We start from the raw sequence: 22,914 nt of genomic DNA, 5'->3' as shown, positions 1-22,914 counted from the left end.
TTCTGACTACATGCCTCTTCACGTGCCCACACCTAGGTTCTGTCCCAGCCAGGTGAGGCCAGCCCTTCCCTTGCCCCAAGCATCCACACCAAAGTCCTTCTTCCGATCATGTCTACTGCCCCTGGGAGGCCTTGCCAAGTCAACCAAGGCCAAATTATCTCTCCTCCCTTGGCCTCCACGTGACCTTGTTCCTGTGAGAGTTCACCCATCCCTCCTCCACTCCTGTTTTCCCTGCCTGATCCTCGACAGTCAGTTCACCACCTACCCAGATACTGTTGGCCTTTTCTGTGTGTCTGCTCTCCCCAGTGAACTGTGTCTTTGGCCTTGATGGGTGTGAGCATAGCAGATGGTGAAGAGCTTGACTGCCAAGGCGAGCATTTAGGGCATCCAGAGAGGGCAGAGCAGCCTTCCTGCCTAGCTGGCTCTCATACAGGGGAGTGTGAGTCTTGACCCCCTTCTCTGAGCTGCCATCACACCGCCCCTGAAGGACAGGAGGCAGCCAGGACCTGCTAGACCAGCTCCTGCTTTTGTGGCCCAGGGCAGGGGAAGGGCAGAGTGTGCATCTTTCCACCTTCTCCAACCATCTGTGCCCCCCACTGAACCCTTGTACCCATGATATCCTCAGCTTGGCATCACCCTCTCACCCCAATCGGGTGGCTCATAAAGAAGAAATAGATGTGGGGACCCAATGCAAACTTTTAATTCCAAGCAGAGTCCCCCTCCCACAGCATCATCATCACACACACACACACACAGTGGGGAGGGATGCCAGGGTCTGGGCAGGAACAAAACCCAGACCCCAACAAAAAATATATATATATAATTATATACACATATGTATTTGTAGAGAATAAAAGCTGGGTGTGTGATTAGGGTAGGGCAGAGGATTAGGTGCAGAGAGCAGCTGGGGGGGCCCCAATAAGTTACATTCTTCAGAGAGCATGATGGGGAGGTATGAGGGTGGGCAGGACCTGGTAGCCAGGACACAGCCTGGCCTCTTGGTCCCAACCAAGGGAGCCTGAAGGCCCGGGTTCCGCCCAGGACCTGAGTGCTAGAACGTAGGATTCTAGCTGACTTTGCCTGAAGGCTGATGGTGAGCTGGGGTTCTGTATAGGCGACATCTCCACTCAAAGCCAAGGAAGGCTTCTGGGGAAGCCAGGGGGCTGGAGCAAGAGGCTTTGAAGCTTAGGGGTTGAAAGAAGAGGACAGAGTGAGGCTGGAGCGCAGGGTGGCCTCCCTGCTGGAGGCTGAGCCCAAGCCTGCTCCTGCTGGAGTCAGAGAAGCCAGAGGCCCAGGTGTGTGGGGAGCTGTCCACGGTGAGGTAAGGAGGGGCGCACATGGGCTCCCAGAGTCCCAGGGGCCCCCACCAGCTCGCCCACCACCCAGCTGCTTCCCAAGCTCCCCCTCCAGCTAGGGGGCCCCAGGGTTCCACCCTCAGTGGCCAAGGCTGTGGACAACCTGAGCACCAAGCTCCCTGTCCGTTTTCCCTCTCTTCTGGGGACCTTCACTGGGGTGTGGGCAGGGAAAGGGTGCAAACATTAACTCTGTGTGTGCTGGAGTCCAGATGGGGTTTGCCTGTGCAGTGAGGCCCACATGAGAGAAGGAAGCCCCTGCTCCTCTGGAGAAGAAGTCCAAGTCCCACCACCCAGGGCTGCAGAGGTCCTGGCTCTCCCCGGACCTGGGGAAGGGAGCCAACCCTACCGCGGCCCCACCTCCCTGCTCCCCCAAGAGATGATGCTTTGGGGTCTGGTGACCCCAGCTCCAGAGCCCTGAAGTGGCAGGGCTCAGTCATGGAGAGGGAGGGGGCGATCAGAAGAGAGAGGCCTTCTTCTTGAGTTCATTCCGCTTCCACAGAGCCAGCTTGCTGAAGTCCTCGGGAGACATGGAAAACACCCTTGAGAAGTCCTCCGCCGACAGATGCCTCTGTAGGACACAGGGAGACAGCTCAGGGCTCAGGGGCTCGGGGGTGGGCTGAGCCAGGTGACTGGGGACACCCAGAGAGGCTTCCCCCAGGGGGGCGGCTGCCCTTTGCCGCCTAGCAGGTCCTCCCAACCCCCCTGCACTGCCACGTTCTCCTTGTGTACCTCCAGCCTCATCCGGTCCACACCTCGAGGCAACTTGGTTCTCCCCTTAGTGGTCACCACCAGCATTTCGTAGGGATAGATCTGGGGGGCAAGGGCGGTGTTAGGCTCATGGGGTTCCCTGTCAGCATATCCCCCTCTACTCCCTAGGCCCCTACAGCCTGAGGGGCCTCATGCTGTCCTGCCATCATCTCCCCTGGCTTCCCTGCTGTCCCTCCCCTCCCCTCAGCAGCCCTGGGGACCCTTCAGTGCATTCACTTGCCTGGCTTTCCCCAGCTGGCCCGCCCCCAGTATGGATGGCTCGGTCCCCTGCCCCCCGCCCCCTGGCTCTGCCCCTGCCCCTCACCTTCTGCTCCAGCACACAGGGCAAGGAGTTCCCCCCGGTCCATCCTCCCCCTCTGGCCCTCTCCGTTCTGGGGAGACCAAAGCCGCAGTGAGCCAGAGTGGGGCGGGAGACCTCCCAGCCTTACCCTGGGCCTCTCTTATCCTCACCAGGCAACTCTGCAGCCCCACTCCCCCACCCCCAACACTGCCTGCCGACCATGGCTTCCGGTTCTTTGAAGGTTCTCCTCCAGATGGCACTCACCGGCAGGCCTGCGAGAGAGAAGGGTCACTGTTCAGAGGCAGCTCTGAGACCAGCAGACCTCCAAACTGCCAGTTCAGCCTCCCAACCTCCAGGCACAGAACCCTGCCCACATCACAGACACGGCCGCCCCAGGGCCCTGCTCAAGCCCTTTCCCAGCTTGCTTGCCGTCAGGCTGGCCCTGCCTCTCACCTGAGCTTCCCGTCTCACTCCCGGATGGGCTTAAGTCTGCGGACTGTAGCTAGGAAGGATGCAAAGGGATCGTCAGGAAGCTGGAGCACCTGCCATCACTCCCCACAAGGCCCTCCCCCCTCGCCCAGGACGCCCAAGCGCTCTATCCCTCAGAGGCCACCGGGCGCACTCTACCTTCACCAGGCATCTCTGATCTGGGAGCTCACCTGGCTCAGGGTGGTCCTGCCATAAGCGGGGAGAGAAGACGACTTGGAGGTCCCTGCATGCATGGCTGGAAGAGAGCAAAAGGCCTGGTCAAAGGTCAGTCCCCTTGGTCTGACAGTCATTCCTGAGAGTGCTGCCTCCCTGCCTCCCCTGCTGGGCAGGGGTAGGGTAGTGAAGATGGACTTGGGGGGGAACCTGATGGTCACATGCTGGCCTCTAGCTCCTGCCCATTAGCTTCAGCAAGTGACATTGTACTGGCAGCTATGAACTGTCTCTAAGGCCTTCCTTTTCTCCAACAGAAAGGCTCCAAATAATACATTTGGGCCAAATGCCCAAAGGTTAAAGCCGAGAGCCAGTGATGGTCAGATGATGAGGCTCACCATTGTAAGTGAGCTTCTAAAATTTAGTCAAAACAACCAATTATTGTGATTTTATTATTAGCAATGTTAGCAGTCAAATTTGAATGTTTGATGTTATACTACAGAAACAAGTATTTCTCAGCACCCTTAGCTGCTAGATTGTACCAGAAGTCAATATACTTGATATCTACATGATCAGATGTCATTTTCAACTGGAACACTTCATAATATCACTGAGCTCTCAAGCACTTGTAAATTATAATTAAAGAAAGTTTACAGTAACAGGTTCTCTTAGGAAGAACTTTCTAAGAACTAAGATTCTTAGTTTGGGCAGATCTCAAAACTCCTTCATCTCCAAATACTGGAAATAACTGCCATTCTATAGCAGTTGTTTGGATAAACATTTTTTGTTCAAAAGGTTAGCCCTTGAAAGACTCAAAACAATAATAAATGATCTTCTTAAAACACTCTTATAAAATCTGTTGTTTGGCACAAGAACAGACCCATAGATCAGTGGAACAGAAGAGAGAGCCCAGATATAAACCCAAGCACATATGGTCAATTAATATGTGATAAAGGAGCCATGGATATACAATGGGGAAATAACAGCCTCTTCAACAACTGGTGTTGGCATAATTGGACAGCTACATGTAGGAGAATGAAACTGGCTTATTGTCTAACCCCATACACAAAAGTAAACTCGGAGTGGATCAAAGACCTGAATGCAAGTCATGAAACCATAAAACTCTTAGAAGAAAACATAGGCAAAAATCTCTTGAATATAAACATGAGCAACTTTTTTCCTGAATGCATCTCCTTAGGCAAGGGAAACAAAAGCAAAAATGAATAAATGGGACTACATCAAGCTAAAAAACTTCTCCACAGCAAAGGACACCATCAGTAGAACAAAAAGGCATCCTACAGTATGGGAGAATATATTTGTAAATGACACATCCAACAAGGGGTTAACATGAAAATACATAAAGAACTCACATGCCTCAACACCCAAAGGGCAAATAACCCTATTAAAAAATGGGCAGAGAATCTGAACAGACAATTCTCCAAAGAAGGAAGTCAGATGGCCAACAGGCACATGAAAAGATGCTCCACATCACTAATCATCAGGGAAATGCAAATTAAAACCACAATGAGATATCACCTCACACCAGTTAAGATGGTCAACATGGAAAAGACTAGGAACAACAAATGCTGGAGAGGATGTGGAGAAAGGGGAACCCTCCTGCACTGCTGGTGGGAATGTAAATTAGTTTAATCATTGTGGAAAGTGATATGGAGGTTCCTCAAAAAACTAAAAATAGAAATACCATTTGACCCAGGAATTCCACTTCTAGGAATTTATCCAAAGAAAACAAGTTCTCAGATTCAGAAAGACATATGCACCCCTATGTTTATTGCAGCACTATTTACAATAGTCAAGATATGGAAGTCACCTAAGTTTCCATCAGTAAATGAATAGATAAAGAAGAGATGGTATATATACACAATACAATACTATTCAGCCATAAGAAGAAAACAAATACTACCACTTGCAACAACATGGATGGAGCTAAAGAGTATTACGCCCAGTGAAACAAGACAGGTGGAGAAAGACAAGTACCAAATGATTTCCCTTATTTGTGGAGTATAACAATGAACAAAATAGCAGCAGACTCACAAACTCCAAGAAGAGACTAGTGATTACCAAAGGGGAGGGGTGGGGGAAGGTGGGTGGGGAGGGAGGGAGAAGGGGACTGAGGAGCATTATGATTAGTACACATGGTGTAGGGGGAGTCACGGGGAAGACAGTGTAGCACAGAGAAGACAAGTAGTGACTCTGTGGCATCTTACTACGTTGATGGATACTGACTTCAATGGGGTGTGGGGAGGACTTGATAATATGGGTAGTGACCACAATGTTTTTCATGTGAAACCTTCATAAGAGTGTATATCAATGATACCTTAGTAAAAAAAAAATTTAATTTATTAATAAAAAACAAACAAAAAAATCTGTTGTTTGGAATTTTGGCAAGAAAGAAATGTGTTTTGGAGACCTTTGTTTTTTTTGTTTTTAATACTTTTTTTGTATAGAAAATTAATCTTTCGCAAAGATGATTCATTATTGAAGCATTTCACTTTTGTGATAGTAAGTATACATTTATAGTTCAAGTGACCAGTAGAATTTCAACCTACAAAGCATAAACGATTTATAACTCCAAATTTCTTCTAGAATGTTTATTTACATTTGAAAGTGACCATTTCACCATTACCATGAAGTCAGGGTGTCATGCCCGTTTATAATTCTGAAATCGTTGAGGTTGATGACTATGACAGTGGGCGAGGCAGTCATATGATTGCCGCTCACATGCAAGTTCAGGGGTCCCGGCAACAGTGGTGGGGCAGACATTTGGCTCTTCGGCTTTGCAAGGCCACAGCGGAAGTTAAAGAGCTAATTCTGACCAAACGGCAAATTCTGGGGGTACATGAAAACTGAATCCAACTTTTGGGGCATCACTAGCTGCCTTATTCTTCAGGCCTTAACTATTTATTTCACATTCTCTAAAACAGCCTAATTCTTCATATCATCCTGAGAGTTTTCGGGACTCTGGGGATGTCCCAGCCACATATGAACCTACAGTTCCTGAATCCCCCAGTGGCCTTCACATGCACTCCACATCAGGCGACCCGGGATCTTGTTGCCCACAATGGCTTCACCTCCACATTTGAAGCCAGGGCATACAACTCTGTAGCCAGAGTGCCCTCTTTGTTTGCAGCTTGCCTTAGTCTTACGCCCAGCACATCTGCTCACCAATCCCATGGAGATCTTGATCCCCCATTTCCCCTAACCTTCGACTTGTGGCTGGGAACATTAACTGCTTTCACCAGCACCCCGAAGTGCCTGCTTCGACCTTCAGCACCTGCCTTCCAAGACTCTCAGCCTGGATGGGCCCTGACTCCTTCCTTGCCTGCGGGCTCTAATTCCATCTCCTATGCATCTCTCAAGCCCATTCCCTCTCCTCTGGACCTCTGTATACTCCTAACCCTTACCCTGATGCCTGACAAGTGTGGTCAACTGTCACCAAAGATGGCCTGTGTGCCTTTGGTTCCTGTCTTCAGGAAGAAGAATCTCTCCCCCATCCCTGGAGTCTAGGCTGCCTGTTGAGCTGTTGTGACTGATAGGATGCACTAGAAGGGATGCTTGTAGAGGCCTCACACCTTCTCATTTGGAGTTCTTGGACCTCTGCCTCTCCTCTCAAACTGCCCTGCTCTAAGGAAGTCCAGGACAGACTGCAGTGATGGAGGCATGGTATGCAAAGTCCTGCCCTTCTTCCCCACCAGCCTCATTCCACCACTCCATGGCGTACTCTGGGCTCTGTGACTCCAGTCTCCTGGGGGCTCCCTAAGGTGGCCACAATGTCTCCTGCCCCTTGCCTTTGCTCCTACACCATCCCCAGTGTCCGAGATGCCTCACTCTGTCTCATTCCTCAATACTCAGTTCAGCACCCTTCAGCCCTCTGGCCCCAGGCCCTGTCCCCATATGCTGGAAGCATTTGCCGAGTGCCCCGTCTCTTCTCCACACAACCCGCTATGCCGCTCTGATCCTCCGTTTCCATGTCAACTTGTCCATGGCCTGGAAAGCTCCCGGAGGATAGGACTAATTTTTCACTCGTTATAATCTCAAGGGCCTGGCAAATGGTAGACCTTCAATAAAGGTTAAGTTAAATGAAATTTTCTAATTCTGTTCTAGCTGGTATTATCTTTCATCATCTAGTCTTATTCATAACCAGTATCTTGTCCTAAGGGAGAGTGTGAGCACCTTGGGCCAGCCATCGAAGCTTCTTATGTCTCTTATAGTCCCAGCAGCATGGTGCTGGGCACGTGATAGACAGACTCAACGGGCTCAGGGCCTGCCCAGGCAGTTCAGGGCCCTCCCCTGGCACTCACAGGTATGGAAGGGCGTCCGGTCAGGCAGGGAGCGGGTTTTCCTCCGGATAGGCAATGACTTTTCCATCTCCTCTTTCAAGATCATTTTTCCCAAGTTGGAAGTAACCTGGGAAGGGAGAAAGGAGGATGGACCCAAGACTTTAATACCCATTTATCACCTCCAAATGTCCAGAGCTGGTGTACTGCAGGCAGGCCCGGGGGCAGGGTCCTGGGGGCTGGGCTGTGGCCTAGAGCTCTGGAACCTGTTCCTGTGGGCAGATGCACGGCCACACTGGGTGGGGTCCCCTGAAGAACAAGGAGTCAGAGCTGCTCAGGGTCACTCTGCCCCGGTGACCTCCCCATCCCAGACCATGGTGGCTGGAGCACAAGACCGTGTCATTGCCAGTGGCCTTTCCATGACTCCCGATACCCTGTCTCCTCCCCCGGAGATGAGCAGCCTGCACCACTTCCCAAGGACTCAGCCTACTGAAGCCTGGCACTGTGGGACCACCCTTTTCTGTGCTTTTGACCCTAATATTAACTTGTGTGCCCTCGAAAGCAGCATGAAGTCCTGGTGTCCCTTCACAAGCAGCAACCTGAAATCCTGGGAAAGAAGGGGAATTCCTCTCCTGTGCTGCCAGAGATGCTCCTCAGGGATGGACTCCATAGTTGTGGAAGCAGAATCTTTGTCCCCAGGAAGTCCCAGGGAAGCGGGTGGGGTAGCGAGATGATACCTTACTGAGCATCTCTCTCTCACGCTCCTTGAAAGCCTTCATCTCCTCCCCAGAGTCATCTTCTTCCTCCTCTTCCTCTTCCTCGGCTCCCCTCCGCGATGCCTTCCTCTTCCTCCACTCTGTCTCTGGGAAACCCAGGCAAAAGCAGGTGCATCAGGCAATCAGCCATTCGCTCAACAAACAATCAGGTGGCTGACACTGTGCACAGCATCAGGCTGTACCTTGAAGAGAACACTACCAATTATTTTTTTTAATGAAATAAAATAAAAGTAACATCTTCTAGCCTTGCAGCGAAGCTGGGAAGGCAACACACATCCACATGATTTAGCTGTTTTGGGGACCAAGACCTTGTCTTATTTCTTTCTCTTTCCCAGAGCTCCTATGCAGATTCTGGGTCTCAGCAGGTGTTTAATAAATGTCTGCTGAGTGGTCAAATGAATGAATGACAACAAATAGAGCTACTTACACCAAGAGCTTTAGGGATGCAAGAAATGGGTGAGCAGTAAGCCTGATGGGTTCAGGAAGGCAGGAACAGCCATAGGACGTGGGGTAGAGGGCTCACAGGGCTTCAACAGGGGCCGTGTGGCACACTCTTACCTACAACAGCCAGCGATGGGGGGCACGGCCAGTAGTCAGTCTCGATCTTGGCTGGCTGGTTGGGGTCAGGGGGCTGGGCTGCAGGGAACTTGGAAGACTCAATGATGCGGTCCTCAATGAGATGCTTGCTCTGAGGGCTGCCTCCCATGGACTCTGTGGGGGGGAGGCCAGGCTCAGCTATGCACACCCCTAGCCCCCAACTCCCTCACCCTCCGCACCTCAGACCTGCGAGATCTGGATGTAAAGACAACACAGTGGAAGAGCACAGGACAAAGGTCAGGTGCTATTACTAAGGGCTCTTCTACCTCCTCCCCATGCACACAGCAGGGCCCCCCAGGGCGGGGAAGGGGCTCAGATCACTGGCAGAGGCTCACCTCTCTGCTTGTAGATAGGCGGCTTCTTGTAGATATTGGAATCTGGGCGGGCGGTCTCTGCGGAGAGGGGGCAGGAGTGCATGAGAAGTTGGATGTGCTGATAACTGGGGAGGCCAGGTCAGTGAAGAGAATGGGGCAGCGGAATGGGAGGGTCCCCGAGAATCAGGGGCTCCTGCCAAGAGCCAAGACAGCGCTGGAGTTCTGGGGACTGTCCCTCAGGGCTTAGGACTTTTTGCACTGTTCTGCTTAGGTGGGAAGGAAGACTCAACAGGGCCCACCATTTCTGGGAGCTCTGCCTGGGGTCCTGGCATCAGGGAGTCCAGCCAACTCTGTGGTGAGCATGTACTCCAGAGAGTGGGGGACTGAGAGTAAGGGGCCTGGGTTCCTGAAGGACAATAGAAGTCCTTGGGGAAGGAAGCAGCCCTGCTGACAGCCAAACCTACCAGGGTGGTGGAAATGGGGCAGCATCGTCCGCGGGGTTCCCACGGTCCTTGGGGCTGAGGCCTGAGAGATGGTCCCAGGGGAACGGCTCTCTGCCCACACCTGCGGAGCGGAAGGGACGTTCACTGCAGCTCCCAGGTGCCCTAGCGCAGCCCTCCGACCCATTTAGAAGCTGTTTCACCTCTCTCCCCCATCTCTGTTCCCACTCCTCATGCTCCTCTCCCTCTCCCCAGCAGCCCACAAGCCCCCAGCCCCAGGGCAGAGAGAGCCTCCATGGATTCCACCTGCTGATTCTGCCTGACCCAGGGAGAAAGCGTTAAATGAGGTTTGGGTCAGATGGACAGATGGATGCAGAACTGGCCCGTTGATAGGATGAGGCTGTCCCCTGGGTCAGCAGAGCCCTGCCTGTCTGTGTGGGGGGAAGGGAGTCAGGCTGAGCAGAGCAGGGCTGGGCAAGTGTCAGGTGTGAGCAGACTCACCTCCGGGGATGGTGGGGGGGATGTGGATTTGGGTGACAGCGAGCGCTGCAAACAGAAAGGAAGCTGGTCAGAGCCACCAGGGTGGGACTAAACCCTCATCCCCAGAACCCCAGAGAGGCTGCTTCACCCCCACCCAGCTCTGCACCCTTGCCAGACCAAGATCTGGGCCACCTCTTCTCTTTCATCCTTGCCAGTTCCCAGAACTGGCCCTCCATCCTTGACCTTCCTAGTATCTCCTGAGCATATTAAGTCTTTCCCTATAATGCATGAGGAAGGGCCAGCTGAAGCTGGCTATGGCCCTGTCCTCAGAACCTAACGACGCGTGGAAGGGATAAAACGCACAGCCCCCAGGATGGTGTCCAGGCCCCCAGCCAGGTGTTTCAGTCTCCCCGTACGTAGCCAGGTCCCAGCTCCATGCTCAGACCCGACACTACCCATTCCTCAAACACAGTTTAGAAAGTGCTTGCCCTGTGTTATCTCAGCACACGACTACCTTAAGGTGGAGGGGCAGAGGCATCACTTCTATTTTAAAGGAGGGAGAACTGAGACACCATCACTCAACTAGGACTTCAGGCCTCTGAGTCCAGTGCTCTTGAGTGCCTTCCACAAATCTGCTCTTTCTGCCGCTCGCCACTCCTCTCCTACATGACCCCGCACTGTGCAGCCACCATTCAAACATGACCTCCCCTGCTCTGGGCATGGAGCTACCCTCGGGGCCCAGCCCACCCCAGCCCCCCTCTCCACAAACACTTGGTTGATCACTGCTTGATTCCTGCGCACAGCTCCCTTTCTGGTTGTGGAGTGTGGCCTCCAGGAAAGAAAGCACAGAAAGCGATTCTGCCTCCTACTTGCTGTGGCTGGGGGAGCCCTTCCCCCAAGTCTGTCTGGGAGGAGCCCCCACTCCTCACCTCCCGGCTTCTGGGCAGCTCCACGTGTTCCAGGAGAGAATAGGTAAAGTGGGGCTCGTAGATCATGAGGTCAGGCCGCTCAATGTCCAGGATGGCTTTGTCCTTGGGGATGGCAGCCAGGTCCTTGTAGCCCAGCACCTGATTGTCCATCTTGGTCTGAAGGGAAATGGTGGAAAGGGCATGGATATGCAAAATCCTTGCATAAAATTCTAGCTTCATAAGCCAGGCTTGAAATTTGCTAGAAAGGGAATGGGCAGCCATTCTAGCTGTCAGTTCGTACAGGTTAATAATTCTGTTTTAATTTTAAGGGTTTAGAGAGTCACTTAGCACTCGGGGTACCAGGAGGTTAGATCAGACCAGTAGAACAGGGGTGTGGGGAACCTTCTGCGGATCTCCGGGTTCTCTCTGCCTAGCAGCCCTGGCAGGACCGAGGTTGCACTTCAGAGCGGCTCTGCGTGAAGCTGCGCAGCAGCAGCGTGTCCCCCACCCCCCCCGCCGTCTCCTCCCAGTCTGAGGGTGCTGCTGGCTGAGAGATACTCACCACGATGCTGGAGGGTGAGCCAGGTACACTGGAGCCTCGGGAGGAGCTGACGCTCCCAGGGGAGGTAAGTGGTTGCTGGGGAGAGCGAGAAGGCGGGCGGGTGGGAATGTGCGTGCGTGCCAGGGCCGGGCGTTGGGGCTCCGCGGCGGCGGGGAGCCGCGGAGGGACTCCGGGCGCTGGGACACGGGGCTTCCCTAGGCCTCTGGGCCCGGGGGTGCGGCGCCGCGGGCAGCCAGCAGGTGGCACCATCGACGCCTGATCTGACCCTCCGCCGGGCCGGGGAGGCCTGGCCCCACCCCGCCCTCGGCAGCTGGCTGCCTGGCTGGGCGCAGCCCCCACACACCTTCTGCAGCCGTTCCATACAGCGGGGAGCAGGCCGATCGGGTCACCGGCGGGGGCCTGTGCGCGAGGGGAGACGACAGGGCGTCAGGCTCTGCCCGGCTCCTGGGCGCTGCGCACTCGGTGCGGCGAGAGCAGAAAAGGCGTCCCAGCGGGCTGTGGCGGCCTCATCCCTCAGTGGCTCTCCCCGCTGCCGACCGCGTGCAGGGCCTGGAAAGGAGGGAGGACGTGCCAACGAGGGCTCCTGGCCCCGGGACTGGGGTGGGGAGCGCTGCGGAAGACCCCTGGGGCTTCGGAGAACTGGGCAGAGGGAGCCCAGCCCTCCGGGGCTCAGGCTTTCCCACCCACTGGGCCGCGGGGAAAGCTTGCACCCGTGTGGCCCGCCAGGCCTGAGAGTGCAGGGGCTGCACTTCAGGCCATTGTTCTCTGGCTGGAAAGGAAATGACGGCAGGGGTCAGCCGTTCCCGGTGCAGCCTCTACATCCCTGCTTTGTCACACCTGCCCTGCCCCGCCTCGCCCCTGCCCCCGGGGCTGCAGGGCGGTGTCAGGCCGGTTCTCACTCCCCTTGGCCTCTGCCACGGTGTCACTCCCAGGCTCTGTGCCGGTGCCCTTGTTCCTCTCTCAGCCCACTGTCTCCCGTGCCACCTCTCTCACAGACCAGGAAGGGTTAACACAGAGGGCCTTAGTCCACTGTGCGGTGGATGGGACGCGGGGAGGAGGGGATGGAAGGAAGCTGGCTTATTGAGAATTGGTCAGGTCATTGGTGGTGGGGGGCAGCTTAGTCCGTTACACCCCCTGTGCCTGTTCTTTGTGCAGGCAGTTCCACTTGCAGGATTTGGTAAAGCTCCCTTTGGGACCACAGCCGCATCTCAAGTCTGCACAGCCTTCTTGGGGTGCCCGCAATGAGGATGCCCTCTGAAGTGCCGCATGGCTGCAGGGCAGCCCCCGGCTCAGCGGGAGGGCATCCTGGCCCACTCGGCTCCTTTTGTTCCTAGGCAGTTGGGTCCTTCCTGTGGCCGTAGACAGTTCCCTGGGGCCACAGCTCATGTCTTCTTCTTTGCCAGTAACTCCTTTAGCAATCCTCCTATTCCCCCCTCAAACCGTACTGGACACAGGATGACCAATGAATGAGTTCCCAGTGTGATGGTGGCAGGGGACTCTGTCCTTCCATCTGCTCGCAATAAGCCACAGAGTGACGAGAGCTGATGGCTACAGAAGGTACAGGGAAGAGGCAGCGGGGAAGAAGTGATTAAAAGCATGGACTCTGGACTGGAGTGCCTGCAAGGGAGCACAGAATCTGCTACTCAGAAGCTGTGTGACATTGTGCAGGTTACTTACCTTCTCTGTGCCTCATGTTTATCATTTGTAAAATGGAAGATAGTAATAATATCTGTGTCATAGAGTTGCTCTGAGTATTAGGTAAGTTATAATATGTGAAGTGCTTAAAACACTAGAGACCTAGCTATTGTTTCTATCTCCCCAAACAGCTTTTTTGTGGCCATTCTTTGGGACAGAGGGCCATGAAAGACTAGGTCATTGGTGCTCCCAATCTTTTCTTCTATTACTTCATATCGGGCCATTCTGTTCACTGTCTCTCCGTCACTGAAACCACCTGCTCACCTGCTCACTGCTCGGCAGCCCTCACTCCCATCTCCTGCTTTTGTGTGTGCCCTGTTCTCTATCCACCAAGCCTTGTCTCCTCAATCCCACCCGACCTCCAGGGTCCGTCCTAAACCCTCCTCCTCTGGGAGGCCTCCTCTACTATTCTAGTCCTTACTGATAAACAATTTTAGTGCGACTGAGAAAGAGAACCATGTAACTTAGCCCTTGATTATGTTGCCTGACATGGAAACCTTTTTTTTTTTTTGCTAACTAGAATGACGGCTAACTTCTGGAGGGCAGAAACAACAGGAGCTATCATTTTTTGAATGCTCATGCTTTGACAAGCACTTCACAAGGATTATTTTGTTCCATCCCTCCAAGAAGCTATAAGGTGGACCCATTTAACAGATGAATAAACTGAGGCTCAGAGAAGTTAAAAACTTGTAGAATTGTGAAGCTGAAAATGACTGTGTCCTAAGCATTGACATGATTCAAAGTACCTACCTAGTACTGTGTCAGGTGTGTTGTGGGGATAGATGAGTATCTACTATATTTGTCCAGTCTTTTTGCAATTCTGGAGCCAATTTTTCTCCAAGACAAGACTCTGTTCATAGGTCACACTAGGTATTTGGTGTCCATGGAAAGACTCCATTCCAGAGCTTCATCCTTCTCTCTCTTTGCAATATTTTTAAGTAGGTGTCTGAGGACCAGAATAAACTGCAGTGTATATTCAAAGAGCTGTTAGCTCCCTCTCACTCCTCTCTGATCCTTACTCGGTTAATAGCCATTGTCAAACTAGCCATATACTTAGCTTAGCCCTGGAGGCAAACACTTGTTCATCCATCCATCCCCACTCATCCATCCATGCCCACCTACCTACTCACCCACTATCTACCTAGCCAACCACTGCCTACTCGTGCACTGTTTTATCCTATCATTCACCAAATACTCCCTGAGCACCTATTCTGCAGTGAGCCCTGAGCAACACTCTGTGGTAAGTCTTACGGAGAATAGAAAGAGGAATCAAAGGCCCTAAGCTGCCCCTCCAGAAATGAGGCATGTATATTGATAACTCCCAAGCAAAGCAGAAAATCACATGTGCCAGATGAGCTCCTAGAAGGACCTGAGAGATGTCACAGGAGAGAGGAATATACACAGGAGCTGCGGTATCAATAGGGGAAAATAAAAAAGATTTCTAAGAGGAGGAGGTATTTGAGGTAAGCCTTGAAGGATGTCCAGTTTGAGGTCCTGCAAAGGCTGAAAAAGTGACTCTTGAAGAGGAAGCTGCCTGAGCAACAGTGGGGACATGAGGACGCACTCGGTCTGCCTGAGAACAGCAAATTTGGCTCAGTGGTAGAGCTGATGTTTTTGAGATCTGTTTGGGGCAGGAGGTTGGGAGCCAGAAAGTAGAGGCCTCGAACCCAGGCTAGGGGATTTAGATTATATTCTGCGGGCAATAGGGGCCATGGAATGCTTAGAAATTTTTTTAAAACAAAGAAGTGACAGACCCAAGCAGTGCTTTGGGAAAATAAATCTGGCTGTAGGCCAGGCGACAGACGGGACAGGAAGAGGCGGTCCAGAGCGAGATCGGCCAGGACGGACGGCGTTGGTTTGCTGCGGATTGTGAGGGTCTAGATTTGGGCGTGGGGCTGAAGATGGAAAGGGGACAAATGGGAGAAATCCCAGAGGCAGCACGTACAAAACAGGATGTGACCTGGAGCGCATCCCCGGGAGGGAGGGACAGACTGCAGCCCAAGGGACGGAGGAGGAGGAAGCATCAAGCTCGCTGTTTGCCTGGCGAGGTTGAGGCAGGTGCGGAAGGAGAGCAGGTGGGAGCAGGAGGCGCAGCAGGGGACAGGCTGGAGCAGGGACTGGGGAGCCATCTGAGCTAGAGGTGACAGTCTGCATGCGAGGTTGCTAAGGGAGAAAGAAGTTCAAAAACAGCATCCTAGGAAACACCCAGGGACCTAGAAGAAAGACAGAGCGAGAGATGGAACAGAAAGGAGCAAAAAACCAGACAGTGGCTCCTTGAGGGGCCCAGAGGATGGCCAGTGAATCTTTGTATTTTCAGCAAAGGGCCTGTATGAGACACGTATGCCATAAATATCGACAGAAAGGTTGGGCGGGGCTGAGAAAGGACATCAAGAAGCCAAGAGAAGGTGGCCCAGAGATGGCCAGTGCCTGAAGGGGTGGCCACATGCTCGTCTGGACGTCAAGGCCTGGTGGTCCTGAGAGCATTTTTGGAGGAGTAGCAAGGCCCCCCTGTTAGGGGTTACGGAGAGGGCAGGCCTGGCCAGGCTGCACAGGGAGGGGGCAGCACTGTGGGAAGAGTGGGGAAGGCCTGAGGGGCTGGGAGGGAACCTTGGGAGGGGTGAGGTGGGCTGAAGGTTGGCACGGGATGGGCAGACTGGGAGAGGGAAGAGCAGGGAGGAGGAGATGCAGCGGGGGGCAGGGTCCTGGCTGTCCGTGCCCATCCCGCGGGGCTGCCTGATTAGGGAGGAAAGGCGTGATGCCCTAAAGGAGAAGAAGGGAAAGAAGCCTGGAACCACTACATAAGGGTCCTTAGGGGGCCAACCCCAATCAGAAGCTTCTATTTCCCAGGAAAAGTGCAAAATAACATCATATGCAGATCTTACAGGCAGGATAGGCAGAGACTGAGTAGAAAAGGCTGTGCGGGGTGAGTGGCGGGGCCAGCCAGGGAGAACGGGAGCTTCCCTGGGTCTCGCGAGGCTCTGGCTGAGCCCAGCGCAGGGGGGTGGCCCTGGCACCCTCCCCTTGAACACAAGCTGGAGGGCAGGTACAGACAGTGACTCTGTGAGAGTGGTTTTCAGGGCCAAGGCAGGGAGGGAGGTGAGCGGTCCAGGATGAGCCATGTCCCGGCTGTACACGGTCTTGCACTGAGACGCACACTCATGTGTATACAACTGTCTCCCAGGCACAGCCATACAAACAAGATTCAAAGTAATGACATCTGCTCTGTCCCTGACCGTTCTTGTCCACAGCTGTGCACCACCCATGGCCAGCCCTGCTCGGCAGGATCTGCCCCTCAGCCCCTGGGAATCCTTCCCCTCCTGCTGAGCCACATTCCCTCAGACTCAGCACACAGTGTGTCACAAAGCAGGCTGACAAACTGTTAATACTTTACCCTAAGGAGGCCTGTGTTTTAATTTGGGTCTAGTTTTAAGGAGTAAAGGTTAGTGATGAAATTTTAGGCCATCAGGGAACATGTTTTGGGGTGGAGACTATGTGTATGAGAGGGAGAGACACGGAGGGTTGGTTTTCCTGGCTTCTCTCAAATCCCATTTTGCTGGCAACTGCTTACTCCACCCACGTGTAGCCTCCCCCCTTCTCCCCACCCTCTGCAAAGCTAATCCCCTCACAAGTGCCCTCTCCCCACCCCTATCCCCATCCACCATCCGTTCCCCCCCTGCACCTGTACTCCCTATATCCCACGCCCTGCCTTCCGGAAGGGCAGGCTGCAGCAGGAAGGGAGGGCAGAATGGAAGAGAGGGGAAAGAATGCAGAGGAAGGCCAGCCCAGGTGACGGAAGGGACATCCCAGCTGCCCAGCTCCCGTCAGACAGTGCAGGCTCCCCATCCTTCTGTCTCCACACTGCCCTCCCCTAGCTGTGCCCTGGTGTCTTATCTGAGCCAGCAGCCCAGCCCCACCTCACACTGCCCACCCACATCTCCAGGCAACTAGAGCCTCTCCACTTGGCTGGGGGCGATAAGGCCTGCCCACGCACCCCAGCTGCTCTGCTTCAGGTGGGGGCTGACATCACTGGCTCCCTGGACCTGCAAAGCCACAGCCTGGGCACCTCTAGACCTGCTTCTGCTCCTGTTGCAGGCCAACCACTGCATGCTTGCACCAGTCACTGTGCTGGGCCTTTCACACAGCCTCTCTGCCCATCACACAAGCCCGCACCTTCCCCACTTAGAGATGAGGAAACTGTGGCTGTGAGAGGTTGACTTGCCAAAGGCCACCCATGAGAAGGCAAGTTGGAAATCCCACCCAGGCCTGTCTCAGGTCAAAGCCAGTGAATATTCTTTAGTGGGTCCCCAAAGATGCCACTTTAATCTGAGCTTGGGACTTGGTGTCTCATGTGCTAACCTTAGGTGGTGGGGCCACCCAGGATCCTGTTCCCTGGTGTGCCCTGTGGACAGAAGTAGGGAGGCTGGGGACACACACGGGCACTGTGCCCCTGGGCAGCATCAAGCCAGGCTGGATGCCAGTGGTGCAGACAGTAAACGAGTTATGAAATGGTATTAGCTGTCCAAGTGGGCTGGGGGCAGAGTAGGTGGGGCTCAGCCCTCCATCCTGGCCTCTCCAGTTCTGTGCACAGGGTGGCTGCCTGCAGAGCTCCCTCCCCATCCAGCTCCCCTCCACCCTCCGCTCCCTTTTGCTCCCTTTTTCTTTCCTTTCTCCTTTCCTCCCTCATCTCCGTTTCCCTTTCACACTCTCCCACTCCTGGCTCCACCCATGCAGTTACTGTAGCAACAATTCAGAGTCAGAAATAAAGGCAGGATCCAGCTAGGTCCCCAGTTCCCCAAACAGCATCCCAGGGTGGGTGGGTGGGGCAAGGGCAGCAGGGAGCAGACCGCAGGCGGCACACCGCATGTACGGGGGCACCCCAACTCACCCAAAGAGGACATGCAAGAGCAGGGGAGGGCCGTGCCCTGTCTAGGCTGGCCAGCTCCGTCATTTTCTCCTCCCCCACCCTCATTTTTCAGGCCTGCTCTACAGGCTAGGCTGACATGGGGCTCCTCTAATGCCAGCACTGTGCAGCGCCCTCACACTCTGGTGAAGCCTCAGGCAGGGCGAGCCCACCAGTCACGGCTCTTGCCTGCCTCTCCGCTCTTGCAGGATTGGGCCCGGGAGCCCTTTCTCCCCTCCTGCCTACACACCTGCTCCTCCGGTTTCTCTTCCATGCACCCTTGGGTTTCCACGCCCTTGCTTCACACCTCCCTCTGGGAAGAGGCCCCCCTGTCTGTGTCCCTGCAGCCCCTCAGGCTTGCTTGGTCCTCAGCATGTTCCTGCTCTGGCCTCTGCTTTTAGCCAGGCCTGTTGGTGAACTGTGGTGTCACTTGTACGAGCTGTATTGATAGGGCCGGGGAACACCCAAAAGTCTTGCACCGCAAAGTCAGCACTTGGAAATCTTGGGAGCTCCCTATTCTGATCTTTACACTCACACACACAAGCACACATGAGCTCTGAAGGAGGAATTCCTACAGACTCACACCCCAGGTAGACAGGCTGACCCAGGTGTTGGACACATGGCCTTGGACAGCCTGGCTGCACTGAGACAAGACCCCCATTTGGGCACAGACACATTACCCACCAGATGGAAGAGCCTATACTGAGATGCAGCTGCAGAGCCAGCTTCCTGGTTGCCAGCTCACACCCCACTCTCCCAGTGAGGCCCCCACACAAACACAACACGTGGTGTCGCTGATACCCACTCACATACCCCCACCCATCCGCCTCTCAGCTCTGGTTCTCCATGTTCAGCACCACCATACCACGTGCTGACTGTGCACGTGTACAGTGATATACACAGAGCCCCCATTTACCCATTCCCTGCGGGTATCCCAGGCATCCCCCATTCCCAAAGCACGACTGCCTTCCCCTGCACCTGTCCCTGCAACTCTGACCCCTCAGTCCTCTGGGAGGGAAACACACAGTGCCCCTGCCGTGGAAAGGGTGCTTGTCCTGCCAGGCTGAGGGAGGGTCTAAGCTCGCAAGAAGGCACCCCTGGGTCTTTGGGGGCTGTAAAGCCCTCCAGGCATCTCCACAGCCAGCACAGGAGAACACCAGGGTCAGGCCCGTGGCCACACCCTGCCACCCGACCTCATTCTGCAGTCGGCCCTCACCCCAACCTGGCCACAAGGGCTAGAAAGGGTCTTCACAGATCCTTTCCCCCAAGGGACGTGTCCCTCACCAACAGTATTCAAGCCTCTGTGTGACCTGCTCCCCCATCAGGGGTGTCTGTGGTGTGGTGGGAGGGAGGCTGGCAGCCCCTTACACTCTCCTCTCTGTCATTCAGCCAAGAAGGAACAGCTCCCTAGCCCTCCCCAGTGTCCCCATCCCATCACTTGGGTTTTTAGCCAACACAGCTAGGTGAGGGGGGCACTGGGGTGCCAGCATGGAAAGCCCAGCCCCTCTTCCCCGAATCAAAAGGAGGTCTGATCAGATTAAACGCCACTAGTGCTGGGGCCTGGCCACCCAGGCCCGTTCTGTACAAGGGGCCATGGCTGACACCCTCCCCAGGGCACTTCTGCCACCATCCAGAGCCTTACTCCCAGGCAGGTGCTGTGGGAAGTAAGGGGAGGGAAGCTGGGAGACCCCTGCAACCTACCTTTTCCCAGACAGTGTGACCCAGATGCTCAGAGTCCCCAGGGCCTGTGCCGGGGTAGGGGCGGCCAGGCCGGTTCCCAGGGCTGCTGACGTTTCTCACAAGCTAAGGTAATAGGCGTCTCTTCTACGGATCCAGCCGCTCTTCCCCAGCACAAATAACAGGAAAAAAGCCAGCTTGGGGGGGGAGCTGGCGAAGGAGGGGGCCTGCCCTCAGGGCCCCCACCCCCTCACCCCCACCCTGCCTTTCCAGAGGCCAGGCGCGGGGAGTCTGCGTCTGGGGCGGCGCGGGCTGCCCTGCACCCTCCCCAGCTCCAGCTGATAGCGCTCGGGGCCTGAGGGTGTGTTCTGTCTGCTCCTCCACCGCGCTCTGCAGCTCCATCCATTTCAGACACCAGCAGCATTAACCCGGCATCATGACGAAGCAGAATCGGAAGCGGGCTGGGCCGCCAGCGAGCGGCAGGCCGTTTCCCTTTCCCACAGTCCCCCACAAGAGGCAGCACCCCCTCACACACGCCCCCCGCACCTACCCATTAGCTGCCAGAGTTTGCACGCAGGAGTGGGCTTTACTGATATCCGAGGGCTGACCACACCTGGTTTCTCCAAGCACCTGCATTTCCCCCCCATCACCTCACAGCAACCACAGAGGCTTCGGGGGTGCCTGCCTCTCTTGGGTGCTAAGGGCATAGAGCTCAGAATTGTCCTTTCTTGGGGAGGGAGAAAAGGCAAGAGTGTGAGAAACGAAGTCCTCAGTGCGAGGGGCTTGGGCCAGCCCTGGGGGAACCCGAGTCCCCTGGGAACCCAACAGAGCCACTGGAGGTGTGAATGGGAAGGATCCCCCCTTCTCTCCAGGGGAGTCCATCCAAAGGAACTTCCTGCCAGGTGACATCCAGGTCCCAGGACTACAGGGGGGTGCCTTCCCTGTCTCTGGGGGAACCTCCTCCACTCCAGGAACTTGTCACATTCTCCTGGTACCTCGCGGTTCAGAGCAGAGCCTGGTTCATTTGTGATCCAGCGGCTGGGCCGGGGAGGGAGGCCGGGCAGCTGACCCTGGCCCTGGCCTGTCTTCCTCCCCACCTCCACGCAGACTTGCCTACCTAGGCAGCCCCTGCCGTTGCCCTGGTAACCACTGCCCAGAGCGGTCAGCTGATGGTATCAGCTGTGCGGGAGGAAATCCAGAATCTGGGGAGGAGACTCTGGGGTGTCGGAGCGGAAAACCACAGGGGGAGGGCCTTGAGGGGACAGGTGAAAAGAGGACAGGAGGGGACAGGTAGGGACAGGAAGGGAGGGATGTGCCTGGGGTAGTCGAAGAATGCATCCTGAAGGATGAGGTCCAGGAAGAAAGGAAAAATGGGGAAGGCAGGCGGCTGAGTGACTGAAGAAGAATAAGAGACGTCCCTGCTTAGCTGCCGTGTTTGGGGGTGGGAGGGTGCTGTGAAAAGGTAGGAGAAAGCTGGGGGTTGGGGGGTGCCCAGGGTCCATGGGACCACGGAAGAGGGGCAGGAGATAATGCAGCAGGGGTGTCCCTCTGATGTGGCAGAAGGGGCCACAGCCTGGGAGGAGGGGAACCGCCAGGGCCCCAGCCGGCCTCTCGCTCTGTCCCTGCACCTGCCCCCTGCCCTGGCCCCACCCCGCGCGACCGGCACAGCCTCCCTCCACCCCTTCAGCAGACCAGCACCGGGTGCTTTCTGTCTCAGCCATATAGAACCCCTGGTTTTCCCATGGCCCAGTTCCTGTTCTGCTATCCCTCACCCCCCAGGTTCACCCAGGAGATTTGTCTTCCCGTGTAAGGGTGCCCACAGGTAGAGCTGGAATGAAAGGCTATGGACAGCTGTGGACAGGGGCCTGGAAGGCGGTGGCTCAGAAGGAAAGGGTAGGAGTCACTGGGCAGAGAGGAGGGGAGGTCTTCCCTGCTGCACAAGCCTGGCGGGGGGAGCAGGGGATCTGGGGAGAGGGTGGGGGGAGGGCTCCCCGGTACCTTCACGGGCCTGGGGCGTGGGGCAGGAGCACAGCAGCTTCCTCGGTGACATACACCTCCATCCCTCGGCGCATCTCCTCTCCGCCTCCCGTTGCCAAGACAACCTGCCGGCTCCGTCGGCCACGGCAGGGAGGGGGAGGCAGCGGCTGAGGCTCCTATCGCCTACTCCTCAGTGATGGAGGGAGGAGGCCCGAGGTTGGCCTCTGTGCGCGCCTTGGGGGCTCAGGAGCCCAGGCCCCCGTGGAGCCCCGCCATCGCCCCTCTCCCTGCTTCCCGTAAGGCTGTGGGATTGGCTGCGGGGGAGGGTGGATGCAGCCTCGGGAGAACCGAAACTCAGAGCTGGAAAGCGGGCCAGCTGTGGAGAGGGAGGTGGCACTGGGCCCCCATTCCAGAAAGCTCAGTGTGGAGCTGGGCAAGAGCAACAGGGACAGGGAGGGATGGCCTGTGCTGAAGGGTCAGAGGGTGACCTCCCGCGGGAAGGAGAGGCCCTGGGCAGGGCCAGGTGAACGTATGGCTCCCAGAAGCTCCCCAACCTGACCTCTGCTGTCTCTGATCACCTTTTAGTCCCAAGCCCTCTCATTCCCCTGGGCCCAGAAAAGAGTCAGAGCCTGGGAAAGAGCGCTCTTCCAGTCCCGGGGGGCCCATTCGCATCACCCCCGACTCCATAGGAAAGTCGTTCCACGGGCTGGGAGAGCCACCTTGGGCAGGAGGAGTCTGCCAATAGCCAGCCCTGCAACCAAGGGGACCGCAGAGTTAGGGCTCCCTCTGCTGACCTGAGGTGTGGTAGCTGTCAAGGTCATTGCTTGCTGAGAAGGATCCTGGTGTGTGTGCGTGCATGTGCCTGTGTGTGCGTGTGCGTGTGTGTTGGTGGGGCCAGGAGGGCACAGTCAGGCCAGGAGACCCTTTACTCTGCCATGCTCCACCTCCACCTCTTCTCTGCTCTCGCCCTCTGATAAGACTTGCTCTGCCTCCAAGGCCCTGCTTCTGAGAAGGCCCAGACTCCTCAAGGCCAGTGAATCAGCCTCCCTCATTGCTTGCCTGCCTCCGCTTCAGGCTGGCATGAGAAGGGAGGCACAGTTTCCCCCCTAAAGCAGGCAGCATTGACTACCATTGCCTATTGCCTAGGCCTAGGGTGGGCTTCCTGGGCACTGCTGGGTCATAACCAGTAGGCTGCAAACAGGACTAGCATACCTTTCAGATCAGGAGTGCCTCGAGGCCTTGAGGATGGGC

The 22,914-nt window shown here is 55.5% G+C and overlaps 1 protein-coding gene across 1 annotated transcript; it reads right to left on the bottom strand.

The window, feature by feature from the left end:
- Window positions 1-667: 667 nt before the first annotated feature.
- On the bottom strand, window positions 668-22,379 carry DMTN (dematin actin binding protein). The gene is given in 17 exon segments (XM_037024695.2): window positions 668-1,923; window positions 2,085-2,165; window positions 2,428-2,460; window positions 2,462-2,494; window positions 2,668-2,675; window positions 2,857-2,905; window positions 3,063-3,127; window positions 7,362-7,467; window positions 8,075-8,199; window positions 8,672-8,824; window positions 9,046-9,102; window positions 9,489-9,588; window positions 9,966-10,010; window positions 10,874-11,029; window positions 11,415-11,489; window positions 11,758-11,963; window positions 21,685-22,379. Coding segments are annotated over 16 exon segments (1,218 nt in total). The 5' UTR covers window positions 11,776-11,963; window positions 21,685-22,379; the 3' UTR covers window positions 668-1,809.
- Window positions 22,380-22,914: the final 535 nt, after the last annotated feature.

This window comes from Manis javanica, chromosome 3 (genome assembly GCF_040802235.1).
Source record: "Manis javanica isolate MJ-LG chromosome 3, MJ_LKY, whole genome shotgun sequence".
NCBI classification, from domain to species: Eukaryota; Metazoa; Chordata; class Mammalia; order Pholidota; family Manidae; genus Manis; species Manis javanica.
Note: the sequence above shows the minus strand (reverse complement) of the source record. Positions and strands in the feature narration are given on the sequence as shown.